The sequence below is a fragment of the Scyliorhinus torazame genome, chromosome 10 (assembly GCF_047496885.1).
Source record: "Scyliorhinus torazame isolate Kashiwa2021f chromosome 10, sScyTor2.1, whole genome shotgun sequence".
Classification (NCBI taxonomy): domain Eukaryota; kingdom Metazoa; phylum Chordata; class Chondrichthyes; order Carcharhiniformes; family Scyliorhinidae; genus Scyliorhinus; species Scyliorhinus torazame.
Window position 1 is genome coordinate 204,149,372 of NC_092716.1, and position 19,573 is coordinate 204,168,944.

At 49.5% G+C, this 19,573-nt stretch overlaps 1 protein-coding gene across 4 annotated transcripts in view; it reads right to left on the reverse strand.

Annotated features, from left to right (window-relative positions):
• The window catches only part of cstf3 (cleavage stimulation factor, 3' pre-RNA, subunit 3), a 253,102-nt gene that overhangs the window by 191,005 nt on the left and 42,524 nt on the right, over positions 1 to 19,573 (reverse strand). For all 4 annotated transcript variants that reach the window (XM_072466274.1, XM_072466275.1, XM_072466276.1 and 1 more), the window contains exons 8-9: positions 8,634 to 8,785; positions 6,294 to 6,496 (exon numbers count right to left, since the gene is read on the reverse strand). In XM_072466274.1, coding sequence (XP_072322375.1) covers positions 6,294 to 6,496; positions 8,634 to 8,785 — 355 coding nt within the window. The remainder of the gene's footprint in view (positions 1 to 6,293; positions 6,497 to 8,633; positions 8,786 to 19,573) is intronic.

Here is a 19,573-nt window from a genome sequence, read left to right on the forward strand (position 1 = left end):
CTACACCACTGCCTCACCAAAGACATAGTCAGGGAATCACTTGCAATGGCTTCTCTGCGTGTTCCCAGATCTCCCCCTCGGATCTAGCTTTGGTCCCCTTCCTATTTCTCATCTAACTACTGTCCATTCGTGACATCATCCAAAAGCACAGAGTATGGACTCGATCTTCCTAAAAGGGAACAAAGTCTCCCAGTGAGCTTGTTTAGCCGCACCATATCCTTATCCCTGTTACCCCACACTTAACCTTTGGACACTGTCATAATATACACCAGTATATCATGGTGCAGACACACACACTGATGGACACACAGCAAACCAATCAACACACACAACACCGCAGCCAATCACCAGTTAGAGCACACTCACTATAAAGACAGAGGGCATCAGTTTTCCCGCTCATTCGGGATGCAGCCTCTCAGAAGGACAGAGCTTACAGCTTACAGCACAGATCTTCACCAAGTGCTGAGTGCATAGACTGGTTAGGATAGGCATAGGTCTTTAGTTTAATCTAACATTGTGTTAACCCACAGTGAAAATATGTTCAACAGTTTCTAGCTTAATAAAATAGTGTTGTTTTATTTTAAGTGTTGGTAGCCTGTATGTTTTCCACGGATCCAAAGCACCCAACACATCAGACACTAAGGGGCAAGTTATCATAGCCAATCCACCTAACTTGCACATCATTGGACTGTGGGAGGAAACCGGAGCACCCAGAGGAAACCCACGCAGATAGTCACCCAAGGTCGGAATTGAACCGGTCCCTGGTGTCATCCCTCGGTAATAAAGACTAATGGACCATCTGCCTTCCAATTCTTGCTGTATCTACATGCTGACTGTTTGTGTTTTGAGTACAAGGATCCCCCAATTCTCTGTGAACATTTCACAGTCTCGCTCCTGTTCCTGGTCTTTGTGTTTTTCCATTCTCACTCCCAGTCTTCAAGGCCCTGAGGAATTCGAATCAGCACCGGCTGCAGCATTTGCTCCACTGCATTGGCAACTGCTGGGGTTGGCCCTGGCCATCTACCAGTGCCAGGTGATGGGGCTGCTGTCCACACAGTCTTTGCTGGTACTCCTCCAGCCACCCCAGATGAGATCTGCTCCAGGTACGTGATGGGGAGCCAGGAAAATAGGAAGAGAAGGAGACCATTCAGCACTCTGAGAGATTGAGTAGAACGGCCCAAAACTCTCTGGACTTTAGATGATCTGATTGAAATGCATGAGAGAGGACTCCATAAGTACGATGCGGATAGGCTAATTCTCAGAGAGTCCAGGTCACAGTCTCAGGATAAGGGGGCGGCCATTTCAGATTGAGTTTAGGGGGAATTTCTTCACCCAGAGGATTTGCACATCTTTGTGTTGTGAGGGTGAGACCCACGCAGACATGGGGAGAATGTCTAAATTCCAAAGGGACAGTGACCCAGGATCGGGCTTGAACCCAGGTCCTCGGCGCCATGAGGAAGCAGTGCTAACCACTGGGTCACCATGCCGCCCCACTACACTTATCTCTACCTTGCCAATGTTGCTCAATTTTCTGATTGCTTATGCAACATTTTCTATTGGATTAGCAAAAATGTATTCCAATTAAATATCGGAAGTGTTGTAAACTGTGAGGAAGACAATCTAGAACTTCAAAAGGATGTAAACAAGTTGGTGGAGTGGGAAGATAGATGGCAGGTTAAGTTCAATGCACACAGTGTGAGGTGATGCTTTTTGGTAGGGAGTACATGAGAGACTATATAAAATAAGGGGTAAAATTCTTCTTTTTTAAATTTCCAAGGGCAATTTAGCATGGCCATTCCACCTACCCTGCACATCTTTGGGTTGTGGGGTGAGACCCACGCAGACCCGGGGCGAATGTGCAAACTCCACATGGACAGTGACCCGGGGCCGGGATCGCACCTGGGTCCTCAGCACCATGAGGCAGCAGTGCTAACCAGTGCACCACCGTGCTGCCCTAGGGGTAAAATTCTTGAGGGAGTGCAGGAGCAGAGGGACCTGAGTGTATGTGTGTATAGATCATTGAAGGTGGCAGGAGAGGTGGAGTGAGTTATTAAAGCATATAGTATTCTGGGCTTTATTAATAGGGGCATAGAGTACAAGACAATGGTTATGTTAAACTTATACAAGACCTTAGGCCTTAGCTGGAATATAGTGTACAGTTCTGGGTGCCACTACAGGAAGGATGTGAAGGCATTGGAGAGAGTGCAGATTCGGTCCATGATTATTTATAATATGTTGATGACTTGGCTGAGGTAAATGAATGTACTATTGCCAAGTTTGTGGATGACAAAAATAGGTGGAAAGACATGTGGTGAGGATGACAATACAGACAGGTTAAGTGAGTGGGCAAGCACTGGCAGATGGCATAATATTAGGAAAATGTGAAGTTATGCACTTGGTAGGAAGAATAAAAGAAGCTGAATATTTTTCAAAATGGAGAAAGACTGCAGAAAGCTGCAGCATAGAGGGATTTGGGGGTTCTCGTGTATAAATCACAAAAAGCTGGCATGCAGGTTCAGCAGGTAATAGGGGAGGCAAATTGAATGTTGGCCTTTTTTTCAAAGGGACTGTAGTATATAAATAGAAGTTGAGCCTGTACTCTTTGGATTTTAGAAGAATGGGAGGTGATCTTATTGAGGCATGTACGATTTTCAGGGGACCTGTGAAGGTAGATGCAGAGAGGTTGTTTCCCCTTGTGGGAGAGTCTAGGACCAGAGAGCATAATCTCAGAGTAAGGGGGGTCGCACATTTAAGGCAGATGAGGAGGAGGGTAGTAAATCTGTAGAATTCTTTACCGCTGAGGGCTGTAGATGTTGGGTTGATGATGTTCAAGGTTGAGATAGACAGACTTCAAATCAGTAAGGGAATAGTGCTGAGAACCCGGGTTCGATCCCAGCCCCAGGTCACTGATGAAAATGAAAATCGCTTATTGTCACAAGTAGGCTTCAAACGAAGTGACTATGAAAAGCTGCGATGGTGTGGAGTGTGCACATTCTCCCCATGTCTGCGTGGGTCTCACCCCCACAACCCAAAGATATGCAGGGTAGGTGGATTGGCCATGCTAAATTGCCCCTTAATTGGAAAATAAATAATTGGGTACTCTAAATTTATGAAAAACAAAGTAATGGAATCAAGGGCTGTGGGGATACAGTAGGAGTTGGGGATAATCACATCAGATCAGCTTTGATCTCATTTATTGGTATGAGCAGATTTAATGGGCTGAATGGCCTACTCTTGCTTCAATAGGTTACGATCTACAGAGGCATGTGGTGCTTGGTCAGCTTTTGGTCAAATTTATCGGAGTGGGGTCTTGCCAGATGCCAAACTGACATGCCCTGGCAAGGGAATGAAGGGAGGGCTAGCTTGAGGATTAACATCTAGGATGGGACCCTCAGTTCCAAGGACCTGGGAGGGAATGTCCATTCCGACACAATTTTCATTCAAATTGATACAAAGAGAAATCTTAAAGATGCGAGACCCTGGGCCGAACAATAGTGGTGTAGATGTGCTTGTGTGTGTTGGGAGGGGGAGGTCAGAAAACCTCCACCACAGGTTATCAGTAGAGATGGAGCAGTAGCTACCTGCCTCTCACTCTGGCACATGGATGGGGACAAAATAACCAATTATAATCGAGCTGGGAAAACACGAGGCTGGGAAATTAACGGGTCTCATCTCTCCTCTAAACAAAAAATTAAAGTAGCGGAAAGGGATGAGATTGGATCTCAGAACAAGACTCAATGTCACTGATTGTAGGACCTGCATCCTCTATAGTTGCTGCCTCCCTGGCCCCGGGAGTAATCGTCTCCCCGAGAATCATAGCCTCCTCGCTCACGTCTGTAGCGGCCGCTGCCTCGGCTTCCTCCATAGCCGCCTCCCGAATTTTTCTCACCATGCTCCACCCGGATCTGCCTCGCCTCCAGTGCGTCATTGGCGTCCTCTGGGTTTTCAAAAGTGATAATAATAGTAATAATAATAATGTTATTAGTGTCACAAGTAGGCTTACATTAACACTGCCATGAAGTTACTGTGAAAATGAAGCCGGAACTGCAGGATGCAATGGTATCTTTGTCTTTAATCACTCTGACCTCAGAGATCTCCCTGTACTGGAGAAAACCTCTTCCAGGGACTGCTCGTCTGTGTTGAAGTTCAGACCCCCGAAGAAGAACTTTCCTTCTTCAGTCATGGTGTTCAGATACATCTGCCTCGTCCATGTTAAATTCGAAGCTGCTCCTTAACGATCCACACCCTCTGCTTTCCTCCACATGCCGTCCCTGATTCCCTTATCAATCAAGGTGTCTTAAAGACACTCAGTGACTTGGCCTCCACAGCCACCTGCGACAATGAGTTCCACAGATTCAGCACCCTCTGGCTGAAGAAATTCCTCCTCATCTCAGTTTTAAAGGATCGTCCTTTCAGTCTGAGGCTGCCCTACTACTTTCTCCTATTAGTGAAAACATCCTCATCACGTCCACGCTGTCCAGGCCTCTCAGTATCCTTAAGTTTCAATTAGATCCCCCCATATCCTTCTAAACTCCATGAGGACCCAGAGTCCTCATATGACAAGCAAATCTGGAATACAAAGCTAGTCTCAGTAATGGTGACCATGGGCGCGATTCTCCGACCCCCCACCGGGTCGGAGAATCGCCGGGGGCTGGCGTGAATCCCGCCCCTGCCGTGTCCCGAATTCTCCGCCACCAGAGATTCGGCGGGGGCGGGAATCGCGCCGGTCGGCGGGCCCACCCCCGGCGATTCTCCGGCCCGCAATGGGCCGAAGTCCCGCCGCTGTCAACCCTCTCCCGCCGGCGTGGATTAAACCACCTTTTGAACGGCGGGACAAGGCGGTGCGGGCGGGCTCCGGGGTCCTGGGGGGGGAGGGCACGGGGCGATCTGGCCCCGGGGTGTGCCCCCACGGTGGCCTGGCCTGCGATCGGGGCCCACCGATCCGTGGGCAGGCCTGTGCCATGATGGCATTCTTTTTCTTCCGCCTTCGCCATGGTCTTCACTATGGCGGAGGCGGAAGAGACCCCCCTCCCCTGCGCATGCGCGGGGATGACGTCAGCAGCCGCTGACGCTCCCGCGCATGCGTCGCCTGGTGAAGACCTTTCGGTGCCGGCTGGCGTGGCACCAAAGGCCTTTCCCGCCAGCCGGCGGAGCGGAAACCACATCCGGCGCGGGCCTAGCCCCTCAAGGTGAGGGCTTGGCCCCTAAATGTGCAGAGACCTCCGCACCTTTGGGGCGGCCCGACGCTGGAGTGGTTCCCGCCACTCCGTTATGCCGGAAATCCCCGCCCCGCCGGGTAAGGGAGAATCCCGCCCCATGACAGCCATCATCGATTGTTGCCAAAACCTATCAGTTTCACTAGTGCTCCTTGGGGAAAGAAATCTGCCACCTGGTCTTGTCTACATGTGACTCCTAATCCAAGCAATGTGGTGGACTCTTAATCGGCCCTGGAAATGACCATAGTTCAAAGTTCAGGGCAATTAGAGATGGAAAGCTGGCCCTGCTGGCAACATCCACAACCCATGAAAGAATTAAAACAAAACTAAGTTACAGATCAATGAAAAAGCAAATGTATATATATTTTTAAAAAACTAAAAATGTAGTTAATTTACTCCAGTTGTGTTTTACATTTTAATGTGCCCAAAAAAACATCAGAAAATGTGACAGCTATATAACAAGAGATCTCAGGTCAGGTGACCAATAGCTTGGTTCAATGGAGCAACTTTTTTAAAAAAGAGAGAAGGTTTTGGGAGGGAATTGCAGAGTTTATGGTCTGTAGGCAGCTGGAGCCAAGGCCACCACCAACAGAGCAATAGAAACAGTGGATGTGCAGGAGTCAAAGTGAAAGCAAGTTGGAGTGTCCGTCTGATAAATGATCAACTTAATGATAACATCTCATAGCTAATCTTCCTCTAGGTGTTTTAGTGTGGCTTCTATTGAGACCTTAAGATTATTCTGGTCAGATGGATGATAGACTCTGTTGAATTTGGGGCTGAGCTGTTGTGCTGAGTTATATTACCAGAATGGAATGTAGATGGAATTAATAATGAATAAGGATCTGCATACCAGCATGGCATACAAATAAATACATACCTTGAAGACAGGAGTGGCTGTGAATATAGATGGGTGCCACTTGTTAAAAATAATAACAACCTCAACTGTAAACGAACTAGTTTTGCAAATCAAGTTGCTGATATAGCCATCCAGTAGTGCAGTAGCCCACAATGCAAGATAAGCGATGCATCAAGATACGCACAATTTGCTAGATTTCTTACGTAGTAATTAGAGCTTACAAAATCTTTCCTGGTGAGACAGCTTTGGGTAAATCTGCTTCATGCGTTCAATGTTCAGTCGGCTTGCTTCAAGATGATTAATCATTGGTTTGGGGTAATGAATGCCGACAATGCAGTTTGCTGCCTTCTGAACTTCGATGGGAGCATTCCATGGCTCGTAGATATACTTTGCAGGGTAACCCCGGAGCACCGGTAGGTAGCGCCTGAACAAAGAAACAGGTGTGGGGTGAATTTACAAGGTGTCAGCTCTCTACCACCGCCTCCCATCCCCAACTAAAGTGGAAGGGGTGTTTGTGTGTTGGTTGGTGAGAATGTGTGTGTAGTCGTGAGCCAACTGAGGAGAATACCAGCTGCACCCCCTGCAGCCATTGGATAGCCACTTGGCTGTTAATGCGCTGGAGGTGGCAATTCCACCTTCCTGGATCAGGAAGTCCTGCCTCAGAGTTGTCTGTTAACCAGAGGCCAGCAGCTCTCCAGCACTACAGTAATCATGAGGTGTTGGATCAGCATTTGGGTTCGTTTAGGGGGATCATACCAGGTGTCAAGCCGGCAGGCCTTGGCTCAGGCGGTGAAGGTGGGTGGGGCGTTGAGAGACCTATGAGGGGAAGGCAACCTGGAAGGGTTACACCTAGGAAAGGGCCCTCTGACAGAACAAGGGTCTTGTTTTTTGTTTTTAAATTTAGAGTACTCAATTCATTTTTTTCCAATTAAGGGGCAATTTAGCGTGGCTAATCCACCTACCCTACACATCTTTGGGTTGCGGGGACGGAACCCACAGAAACACAGGGAGAAGGTGCAAGCTAACTCCACACGGACAGTGACCCAGAGCCGGGATCGAACCTGGGACCTCTGCGCCGTGAGGCAGCAATGCTAACCACTGCGCCACCGTGCTACCCCTACAAGGGTCTTGTTAAGGAGTGACCAACTCCCTGCCTACCATCAGCCTGTGCTGGTGGGAATTAATTACCCACTTTAGGGCATCAATTTTCTCACTGGGGACAGGCCAACCATCACCACCCTTGCAACTTGTAAAAATTGCAGTGAAGACAGGAGTAAGCAAGTAGACAATGAGCAAGGTGCCCACTGGATTTAATTAAGCTGCCTTCAAACCTGTGTGGTGGGAATGTAAAGTTCAGTCCTTTTTCACTCATTATCCCGATGAGCCCATCCATACCCAGTTACATGGAAGCCCAAAAATAAAAAAGACATATGAAGGGAAGAAATTCAACTTGCACCCTAAAATGGATGGCAAGCCACTGGAACATTTCCCTGTGGCTAGCGAATCCAGAACTAGGGGTCATATGCCCAGGATGAGGGAGTTGGTTCTTTTGGACTAAGATGAGGAGAAATCACTTTGCACTCAATGGTTGTGAGGAATTCTCTAATGCAGAGGGCTGTGGATGTTCAGTCAAGATGAATATTCAATTGATTTTGGGCACTATGTGCAAAGAGCAGGAAGGTGGAATTGATCAAGTTCAGCCTTGACCAAATGACAAGAGCTCGAGTGACTGGAGGGCTTAGACCTGCTGCTATTTCATATGCAATGACTGCTTTGCAAAGTGGAGTCACATTCAGATCAGGCCTCCTTAGAATGGAAGCAGTGTGCATCAATAGCAGTACAGTACTGAAGGAATGTTGCACTGTCAGAAGAGTCATCTTTCGGACGAGATGTTAAGTGGAGGTCCCTGCTCGGTGAATGTAAAAGATCTCACGGCACAATTTCAAAAAGAACAAAAGTTATCCCCAGAGACCGTGTGAATATTTATCCCTCAAACAACATATATATTTTAAAAAACAGGTGATCTGCTCATTACCTGGGTGAGGTTTGCTGTGGAAAGGTTGGCTGCCACGTTTCCTTCGTTACAATAGTGACTACACTTTTAAACAAAAAGTACTAATTGGGTTTGAGACGTCCAAGTCATGGAAAGAGCTACGCAAATGCAAGTCTTTCTTTTCTCGTGCCCATTGCAGCTTACCGGATGGACTTCAGGCTTCAAAGCAAACCAACAAGAAGCATAATATTTATTACTCACAGTCACATCTGCCTTTTAACAGCACTTATTTTACTCCAAGTATTTTGCTGCCTGTGACTTGGTTTAAATGACAATAATGAACTAGATGTGTATTTAAACAATCTGGTGGTTTTGTGGTCACCATTAATGATGTTGACATTTTATTTGATTAATTGAATTTGAATTCCCTAGCTAACATGGTGGTATTTCAAGAAATGCAATATTAATGCCAGTCTCTTGCTTTCCCCTCCCTCCCTGAAAGACCTTGCACATACATGGGCCAGTGTAGCATTAGTTCCAAGATTGCCAGCAGAACAACAAACCTCACCTCACATAATCCCCACTTGGGTCAGTCCTTCTCCCAAAATCCACAGGGCAATAAAATTGAAAGAACTGTTGGAAGAACGCACTGCATGACAGCCACATCCAACTGCCTGCATTTACACTGAAGTCGGCATCAAGAAGCATTTCGTCAAAAACCTGCAGTCACAGATAAACAAAGATAAGGTTGATTTACCACAACTAGATGCTGTCATGTGAGAGTACCTTTAAGAAATGGGTGTTTATAAATGGGTATTTATGTAAATATCTGTAGTGAGAGTACCTTTAAGAAATGGGTGTTTACTACTGCAGTGATGTCAGAGAGTGGGTGGAGCTGGGCTGTCTGTCAGCCTTTTGCTTTCGTTTTTGAGCAGGCTGCTATAGAGTTAGTTTTTGGTTTCGTTTTCAGTGTTGGAGTTGAAGCCAGACAGAGCAGGTGTACTGTTGATCTCTCTGCCATGAAAAGACTATCTCTTGATCATTTGGTGAATTCAGAATTATAAATGTTCTCAGTAGTGAATGTAAACCTAATGTGCTCCTGTTAAAAGGTGTTTCTTTTGTCTTCTGGATGTTGTTTGGGAATTTATTAAGGATTACTTAGTGTTGTATTCTTTGGGGTTGTTTTTGAATTGATGGTTGCTAAGATGTTCACTGTATGTTTTAAAAAGGTTAACTTGAGTTCATAGAATAAACATTGTTTTGCTTTAAAAAATACTTTTCCATTTCTGCTGTACCACACCTGTAGAGTGGGCCGTGTGCTCCCCATACCACAATCTATTGAAAGTTGTGGGTCAGGTGAACTCTATGGTACATTTTGGGATTCTCTAAACACTGGCCCATAACAAATTGGGGGTTCGTCCGGGCTAAAAGTCTATCTATTGGATTGGCATTGTGAACTTAAAGACGGTGAGGTGTGAGCATATTGTGGTTGCTTTTCAGGTGTGGCATTTCCGTTAAGTTGTGGACAATGGCTCTTTCAGAGGCTCTGAAGTTTATGGGGGTGGAGATGGTCACACGCAGTACCTTACGGACAGAGACTAAAAACAGACTGTTAGATTTGGCAAAAACATTGCAATTAACATTACCTGACAAAATGCAAAAAGATGAGATAATTATGGGGTGGCTAAGCATTTAAAGTTGCCTGAGATACTGTTTGATTCATTGGAAATGGCAAAAATTCAGTTACAAATTAAACAAATGGAACATGAGAAAGAATTAAAGCAGCTTGAATATGAAAGAGCGGAACAAGAAAGAGAGAGAGAGGAAAAAAGAAAGAGAGAGAGAGGAAAAAGAAAAGGAGCGTGAAGAAAGGAGAAAAGAAAGAATAGCACTAGCAGAACAAAAAGAAAGAGAAAGGGAGATACAGATCAGGGAAAAAGATAAAGAGTAAGATTTTGAACTTCAGAAAATGGACGTGAAACATGACAGTCAGGTAAAATTGGCAGATGTAAAGGGAAACGTACAGTTGAATGATAGTGATGAGGATAGTGAGAAAGAGCGTCATAGTCTTTTCAAAAAAAAAAGTTTATTAAAGTTTTTTAACATAATTTTTCACCCTTACAAACAGTAAACCCCCCCCCCCCCGTAACAAAAATAGAAAGAAAACGCACATAGCAAGATATGTACATGATAAAACGATACGTTACATAGCTTTGTACACTGGTTCCCTCCCGTACGTGCCAGTTTCCCAGATCTTTCATGTGTTTTCTTGCTCGAACACCCACTTAGCAAACCCCCCCTCCCCCCTCCCTCCCCCCCTTCACAGGACATCCCCCCCCCCCCCCGAGTTGCTGCTGCTGACCGACCCTCCTCTAATGCTCCACGAGATAGTCTAGGAACGGTTGCCACCGCCTGTAGAACCCCTGCGCAGACCCTCTCAAGGCAAACTTTATCCTCTCCAGTTTGATGAACCCCAGCCATGTCATTTATCCAGGCCTCCACGCTGGGGGGGCTTTGCCTCATTCCACATTAGTAAGATCCTTCGCCGGGCTACTAGGGACGCAAAGGCCAGAATACCGGCCTCTTTCGCCTCCTGCACTCCCGGCTCGTCCACTACTCCAAATATTGCTAGCCCCCAGCTTGGCTTGGCCCGGACTTTCACCACCTGAGATACTGTTCCCGCCACTCCTCTCCAGAACCCCTCCAGTGCCGGGCATGACCAAAACATATGGACAGGGTTCGCCGGACTCCCTGAGCACCTTCCACATCTGTCCTCTACCCCAAAAAACCTGCTCAACCTTGCCCCCGTCAAGTGCGCTCTGTGAACCACCTTAAATTGTATCAGGCTGAGCCTGGCACACGAGGAGGAGGAATTAACCCTACCTATGGCATCAGCCCATAACCCCTCCTCAATCTCCTCCCCCAGCTCCTCCTCCCATTTACCCTTCAGCTCCTCCACCAGCGCTTCCCCCTCTTCTTTCATCTCCTGGTATATTGCCGACACCTTGCCCTCCCCGACCCATACACCCGAGATCACCCTGTCTTGAATTTCTTGTGCCGGGAGCAACGGGAATTCCCTCACCTGTCACCTCACAAATGCCCTCACCTGCATGTATCTAAAAGCATTTCCTGGGGGTATCTCAAACTTCTCCTCTAGTGCCCCTAAGCTCGCAAACATCCTCGGAGGAGCTGAGCAAGGGTTTGGGGAGTATGCAGGCAGGGAAGGCCCCGGGACCGGATGGGTTCCCGGTGGTCCCATCAATGAACAGGTCCCCCATTCTTCTAATCCCCGCCCGATGCCAGCTCTGAAACCCCCCATCCATCCTCCCCGGGACAAACCGGTGGTTATCCCTGATCGGGGACCACACCGAGGCTCCCATTACACCCCTGTGCCATCTCCACTGGCCCCAGATCTTTAGCGTTGCCGCCACCACCGGACTCGTGGTGTACTTTGACGGCGAGAGCGGCAGCGGTGCCGTCACCAGCGCCCCCAAGCTCGTTCCTTTACAGGATGCCATCGCCAACCTCTTCCATGCCGCCCCTTCTCCCTCCATCACCCACTTACGGATCATCGCCACATTTGCTGCCCAGTAGTAGCTCCCTAGGTTCGGCAGCGCCAACCCTCCTCGGTCCCTGCTGCGTTCCAGAAACCCTTTCCTTACTCTCGGAGTCCTATTCGCCCACACAAACCCCATAATACTCCTACCTACTCTCTTAAAAAAGGCCTTGGTGACCACGATGGGAAGGCACTGAAACACACAAAGAAACCTCGGTAGGATCACCATTTTGACCGACTGCACTCTACCCGCTAGCGAGAGCGGTAACATGTCCCATCTTTTGCTCCATTTGCTCCACCAACCTCGTCAGATTCAGTTTATGCAGGGCCCCCCAACTCCTGGCCATCTGGATCCCCAGGTACCAAAAGCTCCCCTCCGCCCTCCTCAGCAGTAGCTCGCCTATCCCTCTTTCTTGGTCCCCTGCCTGTACTACAAAAGGCTCACTCTTCCCTACATAGAGCTTATAGCCCGAAAAATCCCCAAACTCCCTTAAAGTCTGCATGACCTCGCGATCCCCTCCACTGGATCCGCCACATACAGCAACAGGTCATCCGCATACAGCGACACTCGATGCTCTTCTCCCCCTCGGACCACCCCCCTCCATTTCCTAGACTCCCTCAATGATATGGCCAAGGATTCAATCGCCAATGCAAACAACAGGGGGGATAGGGGCACCCCTGCCTCGTCCCACGGTACAGCAGAAAGTACACAGCCTTCAGCGCCTCCCATACCACCCCCACCCGCACCTCCCCGTTGTTGTTGACCTCCAAGTACCTTTTGATGCACCCCCTCACCCTCCCACACACCACCTCGTCTGCCAGCAGTCCCACATCCAACGCCACAGCGGGCGTTGGTCCCTCTCCTCTCCCAACTCCAGTTCTACCCAGTGCGGGGCGTGATCTGAAATACGGCCGAATACTCCGTTCCCTGCACTTTCGGGATCAGCGCCCTGCCCAGAACAAAAAAATCTATCTGGGAGTAGGCTTTGTGGACATGGGAGAAAAAAGAAAACTCCCTGGCCTGCGGCCTGGCAAACCTCCACGGGTCCACTCCCCCCATCTGATCCATAAATCCCCTAAGCACCTTGGCTGCCGCCGGCCTCTTTCCAGTCCTCAATCTGGAGCAGTCCAGTGCTGGGTCCAACACCGTGTTGAAATCCCCGCCCATTATCAGGCCTCCTACCTGCAGGTCCGGAATGCGCCCCAACATGCGCTTCATGAATCCGGCATCATCCCAGCTCGGGGCGTATACATTTACCAATACCACCCACGTCCCCTGCAACTTACCGCTCGCCATCACATATCGCCCTCCGTTGTCCACTACGATATTCTTGGCCTCAAACGACACCCGCTTCCCCACCAATATTGCCACCCCTCTATTCTTTGCGTCTAGCCCCGAATGGAATACCTGTCCTACCCACCCCTTTCTTAACCTGACCTGATCCGCCACCTTCAAATGTGTCTCTTGGAGCATGACCACATCTGCCTTCAGTCCCTTTAAGTGCGCGAACACTCGGGCCCAATTTACCGGCTCGTTCAGGCCCCTCACATTCCACGTTATCAGCCGGATTGGCCCCCCCCCCCCGACTAGCCATCTCCTTTTCTAGGCCAGTCCCGTGTCTGCGCCACCCTCACCCTCCGGTCCCCCAGCCGGGAGACCCCCGCCCTGACCACCTCCTCTATGTCCCATTCCCCTTCAGCCAGTGCAGCAGCAACCCTTTTCACCCCCCCCCTTCCGCCCCTCCCCTCCCCCCGCTAGACCCCTGTCTAGCTTTTTTGCTCCCCCATATCACTCCCGTAAGTCAGCTGACACCTGCGGACCCCGGCTTCCCCCGCCGTCCCATTGACCTCCCCGTGTGGGAATCTCCCAATCAGTGTGCGTTCCTCCAATCCCCCTCCCGCCTTTTTTCCCTAGCGCGGGAAAAAAAACAGCGCTTTCCTCAGCCTGCCCCACCCCCTCTGGCGCAGCTCCTGTCGCGGCCTTGTCTCTTTTCCCCCATCGCAATCCCCCTCTCTCCCCCAGCCCATGTAACATTTCCTGTGCGTGCTTAACACCCTATATACAACAACCTTCAAACATCGAACATCCCCCCCCACCCTCACAAACCCTCAGTTTGAGTCCAACTTTTCGAGTTTGAATAAAGGTCCATGCCTCTTCAGGCGTTTCAAAATAGTGGTGCTGATCCTTGTATGTGACCCACAATCGCGCTGGCTGCAGCATTCCAAATCTCACTCCTTTCCGGTGCAACACAGTCTTGGTCCGGTTGAAACCCGCTCTCCTCTTTGCAACCTCCGTGCTCCAGTCCGGGTATATTCGGATCTCCGCATTGTCCCATCTGCTGCTCCGCTCCTTCTTGGTCCATTTCAAGACCCTCTCTCTGTCCGTGAAACGGTGAAACCTCACCACAATCGCCCTTGGCGGCTCGTTAGCCTTGGGCCTCCTCGCCAGCACCCGGTGTGCCCCATCCAGCTCCAGAGGCCTCGAAGGGGCCTCCGCGCCCATCATCGCCTCGAGCATCGTGCTCGCATATGCCCCGGCATCGGCTCCCTCCACTCCTTCAGGGAGACCCAGGATCCGCAAGTTCTTTCTCCTCGACCTGTTCTCCAGGTCTTCGAATCTTCCCGCCCACCTCTTGTGCAGCGCCTCGTGCTCCTCCACTCTCCAGGCCTAAGATCACATCCTCATTCTCACTGACTCTTTTCTCCACCTCCTGGATCTTTACCTCGTGGGCCTTCTGGGTCATCCCTAGTCCTTCAATCGCCGACAACATAGGCGCCAGCATCTCCTTCCGCAGCTCCTCGAAGCAGCGCTTGATGAACTCCTGCAGCTCCGGCCCGCATTCCGCTTTGTCCCCGGCCTCCGCCATTTTGATTTTTTTCCCTCGCTTCTCCCGCTGCTCCAATGCCCTTTTTTTGGCCGTTTCACTTCTGGTCCGGTCCATAAAAGGTGAAGGGGGACCTTGCTCTTCCCTTCCCCACGGATCGTCGTGAAAAAAATTCCCGTTGGGGCTCCTCTAAAGAGCCCGAAAGTCCGTGATAGCGGGAGCTGCCGAATCGTGCAGCTTAACTCCGCATAGCCGCAACCGGAAGTCAAGAGCGTCATAGTGAAAGGCTTGGTGGGGATCTATTTAAATATGTCCAAGCATTGCCAAGGTTTGATGAGAAGGCGGTGGAAGCCTTTTTCATTTCATTTGCGGAGGTAGCAAAACAAACGAAATGGCCAAAGGACATGTGGGTGTTACTGATTCAAACAAAGCTGATAGGTAGGGCTAGTGAAGTGTTTGCATCACTACCGAAGGAGGTATCTGGGACGTATGAGGAGGTGAAAAAATCCATCTTAGGTGCATATGAGCTAGTGCCTGAAGCCTACAGACAAAGGTTTAGAAATTTAAGGGAAGAATTTGGTCAAACATACATGGAGATTGAAAGGCTCAAACAGAGTAATTTTGATAGGTGGATAAGGGCTTTGAAAATAGACCAAACCTATGACGCTCTCAGAGAAATTATACTTTTGGAGGAGTTTAAAAATTCAACTCCTGATGTAGTGAGAACTCATGTGGAAGAGCAGAGGGTTGAAACTGCGAGATTAGGGACTTCCGGTGGCGGCTATGAGGGAGTAAGTCGCATACTTGGGGGCTCCCGCTCCGGTCGGACCTTTGGACCTTTCCCCCCGACGTTTTTGCGCTTTTAAGCGCTGGATTGGAAAGCAATAGCACTCAGGCACTGAATCCATACAGAGGTGTATGGAACTAAGAAGTAGGAAGGATCGCAAACAGCTGAAGAAGTGGACAAGCAAGGGCAAAGGGGAGGCTGTGAGTGAAACCAATATGGCCGATGTCCAGGCCCGTGCTCCGCCAGCTCAGCCGACAATGGAGCACCTGATGTAGGTTATGCAGGAGAACCTCCCAGCACTGAAAAGTGATCATTTGGAACCCCTCCAGAAAACGTTTGACCGAATGGAGAAAAGGCTGGATGCCCAGGCTGAGAAGATCCAGGAGCTGGAGAAGACGGTGGAGGAGCAGGCAGACTATCAAACGGTGGCGGACATGGAGATTCGAAGGTTGAGGGACCAACAAAAAATGCTCCTGGAAAAGCTGGAGGACCTGGAGAACAGGTCTCGCAAGCAGAATTTAAGAATCGTTGGCCTCCCGGAGGGGGCCGAGGGGCTGGATGCTACCGTGTATGTGGCAGACATGTTCCAGAAGCTGCTGGGGAACGAGGTGTTCCCTCGCCCGCCGGAGGTGGACAGGGCACATCGAGCGCAGGTGAGGCAGCCGCGGCGAGGGGGTCCCTCACGAGTGATGGTGGTCTGGTTCAACAGGTTCCTGGATAAGGAGCGGATTCTTCAATGGGCCAAGAGCACGCAGAGCTGCAACTGGGACAATAGCATCCTGCGCGTTTACCAACACCTGAGCGCAGAGGTGGCCTGAAGGAGGGCAGGCTACAGGCAAGTTAAAGAGATTTTATATAAGAAGCAGGTGAAATTTGGGCTGCTCTATCCGGCGCGACTGTGGGTTACGCACGAGGGCCAGCACCATTATTTCGAGGAACCCGAGGAGGCAATGGACTTTGCAAAGAGGCAAGGGCTGGTCCCGAGCTGAGGATTCTTGGACTCGTGTTGGAACTTTTAATTCTTTCTCTCTTGTTTCTGAGAGCTGCCTGCATGTTTTTTCATGCTTTTGTATCTTGGATTTTTATGTGTTTTTTGTCTTTTTTCTCTTCATGTCTCTTTTTCGCTTTTGTGTTTGAGTTTTGTCAGAAAAAGAAAATAGTTCGGATAGGGGGGGTGTTTTTCGGGGAATTTTTGCGATCTCTTTCTGCGTTCAGATAGGAATGGTTGACAGTGCCTGCTATTTCGTTTTGTATAACTTAAATTGCACTATTGTTGGGGCTGTCTCTGTCCTGTTTAGAGTATTTGTTCAAGCAGGGCTGATTTGGGGAAGTGGTGTGGATGGGCCGGAGGGAGGGGAGCCAGAGAACAATAGGGAACAATAGGTGAGAGACTCGCTGGCGCCGGGGTTGGGAGCCACCAGGCTAGCTGGGTGGGCTAGTCAACGGAAGCCAGATGGGGGGTGTTCATTTAGCTAGTTTATGTCAGGGGTTAGATTATATGGCGGTGTTGCTGGGGTGGGGGGGGGGGGGGGGAGTAGGTCCGCTGATGATATTGGAAATTGGGCATGGTAACAGTGAGGAGGTCAGGGGTGGAGGCGGCCAGGAGGCGGGCCAGAGGAAGCGCGACACATGGCTTGGGGGCTGGCCAAAGAAAGGAGATGGCTGATCGGCAAAGGGGGGGGGGAATGTTAGACGGCTAAACAGGCAAGTCAAGAGGGCGCGTGTGTTCGCGCATTTATGGGTTTTGAAGGCGGATGTAGTCATGTTACATCTGAAAGTGGCTGACCAGGTCAGATTAAGCCAGGGCTGGATTAGTCAGGTCTTCCATTCAGGGCTCGATACTAAGACCAGGGGGGTTGCGATCTTGATCAACAAGCGGGTCCAATTTGAGGTGGAGGGCACAGTTGCGGATGGGGGTGTCAGATTTGTTATGGTTAGGGGTAAGCTCAAGGGGGTGAGAGTAGTCCTGGTCAAGGTATATGCCCCTAATTGGGATGACGTAGATTTTGTTACGAGGTTGCTGGTGAAGATCCCTGACTTGGACTTACGCAAACTGATCATGGGTGGGGACTTTAGCACAGTTCTTGATCCTGGCCTGGACCGGTCGTGTTCAAAAACGGGTAGGGTGCCAGCGATGGCAAAGGAACTGAGGGTTCATGAAGCAAATAGGGGGAGCTGACCCATGGAGATTTAGTCGGCCGTCAGCGATGGAGTTTTTGTTCTATTCTCACGTCCGCAAGGTGTATTCCCGAATCGATTTCTTTAACATGAGCAGGGACTTGCTGACAGGGATGACGGGTGCAGAATATTCGGCAATTACCATCTCGAACCATGTTCCGCACTGGGTTGATCTGCAGATTTGCAAAGATAGCTTTCAGCCCCCACAATGGAGGCTGGAAGTTGGGCTGCTGGCGGACGAGGCGGTGTGTGAGAGGCTGAGGAAATGCATGCAGAATTACCTGCAAGTAAATGTTACTGGAGAAGTGTCAGCAGCGGTGCTCTGGGAGGCGCTGAAGGCAGTGGTGAGAGGGGAGCTGATTTCAATCCGAGCCCATAGGGACAGGACAGACAGGACAGAAACAGACCGACTGGTTAAGGAGATTTTACGGACGGACAGGAGCTATGCGGAGTCCCCGAGGCCAAAGTTACTTAGGAAACGACAGAGGCTGCAGACCGAGTTTGGGATGTTGTCTATAGGGAAGGCCGTAGAGCAGCTTAGAAGGGCAAAGGGCACAATATATGAGCATGGGGAGAAGGCCAGCAGAATGCTTTCACAACAACTAAGAAAGAGAGAAGCGGCTAGGGAAATAGGAAAGGTAGTCGACGGTAAGGGAAACCTGGTGGGGGACCCGGTAGGACTGAACAAGGTGTTTAGGGACTTCTTTAGCAAGCTGTACACCTCGGAACCCCCCATGGGACCGGAGGGGATGAGGCGCGTTTTGGACGGACTGACCTTCTCAAGAGTAGGTAGGGGGTTGGTAGATGTGCTGGGGGCCCCGATCAGGATCGAAGAAGTACTGGGGGGCCTGAAGGTCATGCAGTCGGGTAAAGCCCCAGGGCCGGACGGATACCCGGTGGAGTTATAAAAAGTTCTCCAAGATAGTGGGGCCAGGGTGTTCAACGAGGCAAGAGACAGAGGGGTCTTAACCCCGACGATGTCGCAGGCCACTATCTCGCTTATACTGAAACAGGATAAAGACCCGGAGGCATGTGGGTCCTATAGGCCGATCTCTTTGATTAACGCAGACGCTAAGTTACTGGCCAAGATCTTGTAAGGTTTTCGGGCAATTCGGCCCTTTTGGAAAAACTCAGAGACTGTAAACTGACTTTTCAGCCAAGAGAACAGAACCAGTTTTCCCAGCAGGCTTGGTCCGCTGAGCTGAGTAGGGACATAAGTACATAAATATTTACAAACACCCCCCTAGGAGCTACAAGGAAGAAGGAGCCAGACAACAAGATAACATCAAAACACAGACAAAGGGGCACGGGAATACACAGGAGGCTTGCATGCAAGCAGGACAATGGGATGGTCATAGCCCCATGCAAATGTAAATGACCTGGCCTCCACCAGAGCAGAATCCAATCAACACCCCATCAACATAGCAGCTATCTCCGGAGCAGATGGAAGTCTTTGAAAATCTTCAAGGGAGCTCAACCTCGTTATCTCAAAAAAACAGACTGGAGGCGGACCTAGGGGAGGTACTCCCATCTCGACAGGTCTGACCGGCTCAAAGGGGGCGGGACCAGCGGGAACTTTAAATCTTACCTTTTTCAATGCAAAAGGGGCTGGCCGATCACAGGACAAAGCCAGGTAAAACAATATAAAAGGGGCTGTGTTTTCGATTGGGGGTCTCTTCGTTCTTGGCTCGACCTCTGCACCCCTGACTTGACCTCTGCAGCCTGTGACCGTAAGTACCCTGCAGCAGCTTGCGAAACTCCCTTGACTTTAATAGTGGTTGAGGCTTTGGGGAAGGGAACTTGTTTTGTGCCTTGTGCTATTGCTAAAAACTGTGTAATCATAAGAATTTTCGTTGTGTCCGTTATATTACTTTTGAATAGACTTAGTTTGTATTAGAGCATAAGATTTTATTGTATTTTCTTCTGTTGATGATTTTGACCTGGGTTTTGCAATAAACCTTGATTTGATGATAATTGGAGTCGTTTAAATTCTTCAATCTTTCACCAGCGATCTCTGACCAAGTCATTGTTAAAATACTCCTCACCTTAATTCCGGGTTCAAGAATCGAGGGTCATCTTGAGCGATTCACTCAGGACAGACTGCTGGTTAGGAAATAAACAGCAGTGTCCTATTCTCTCTCTTGGGAAAGCTACTCTAGTGG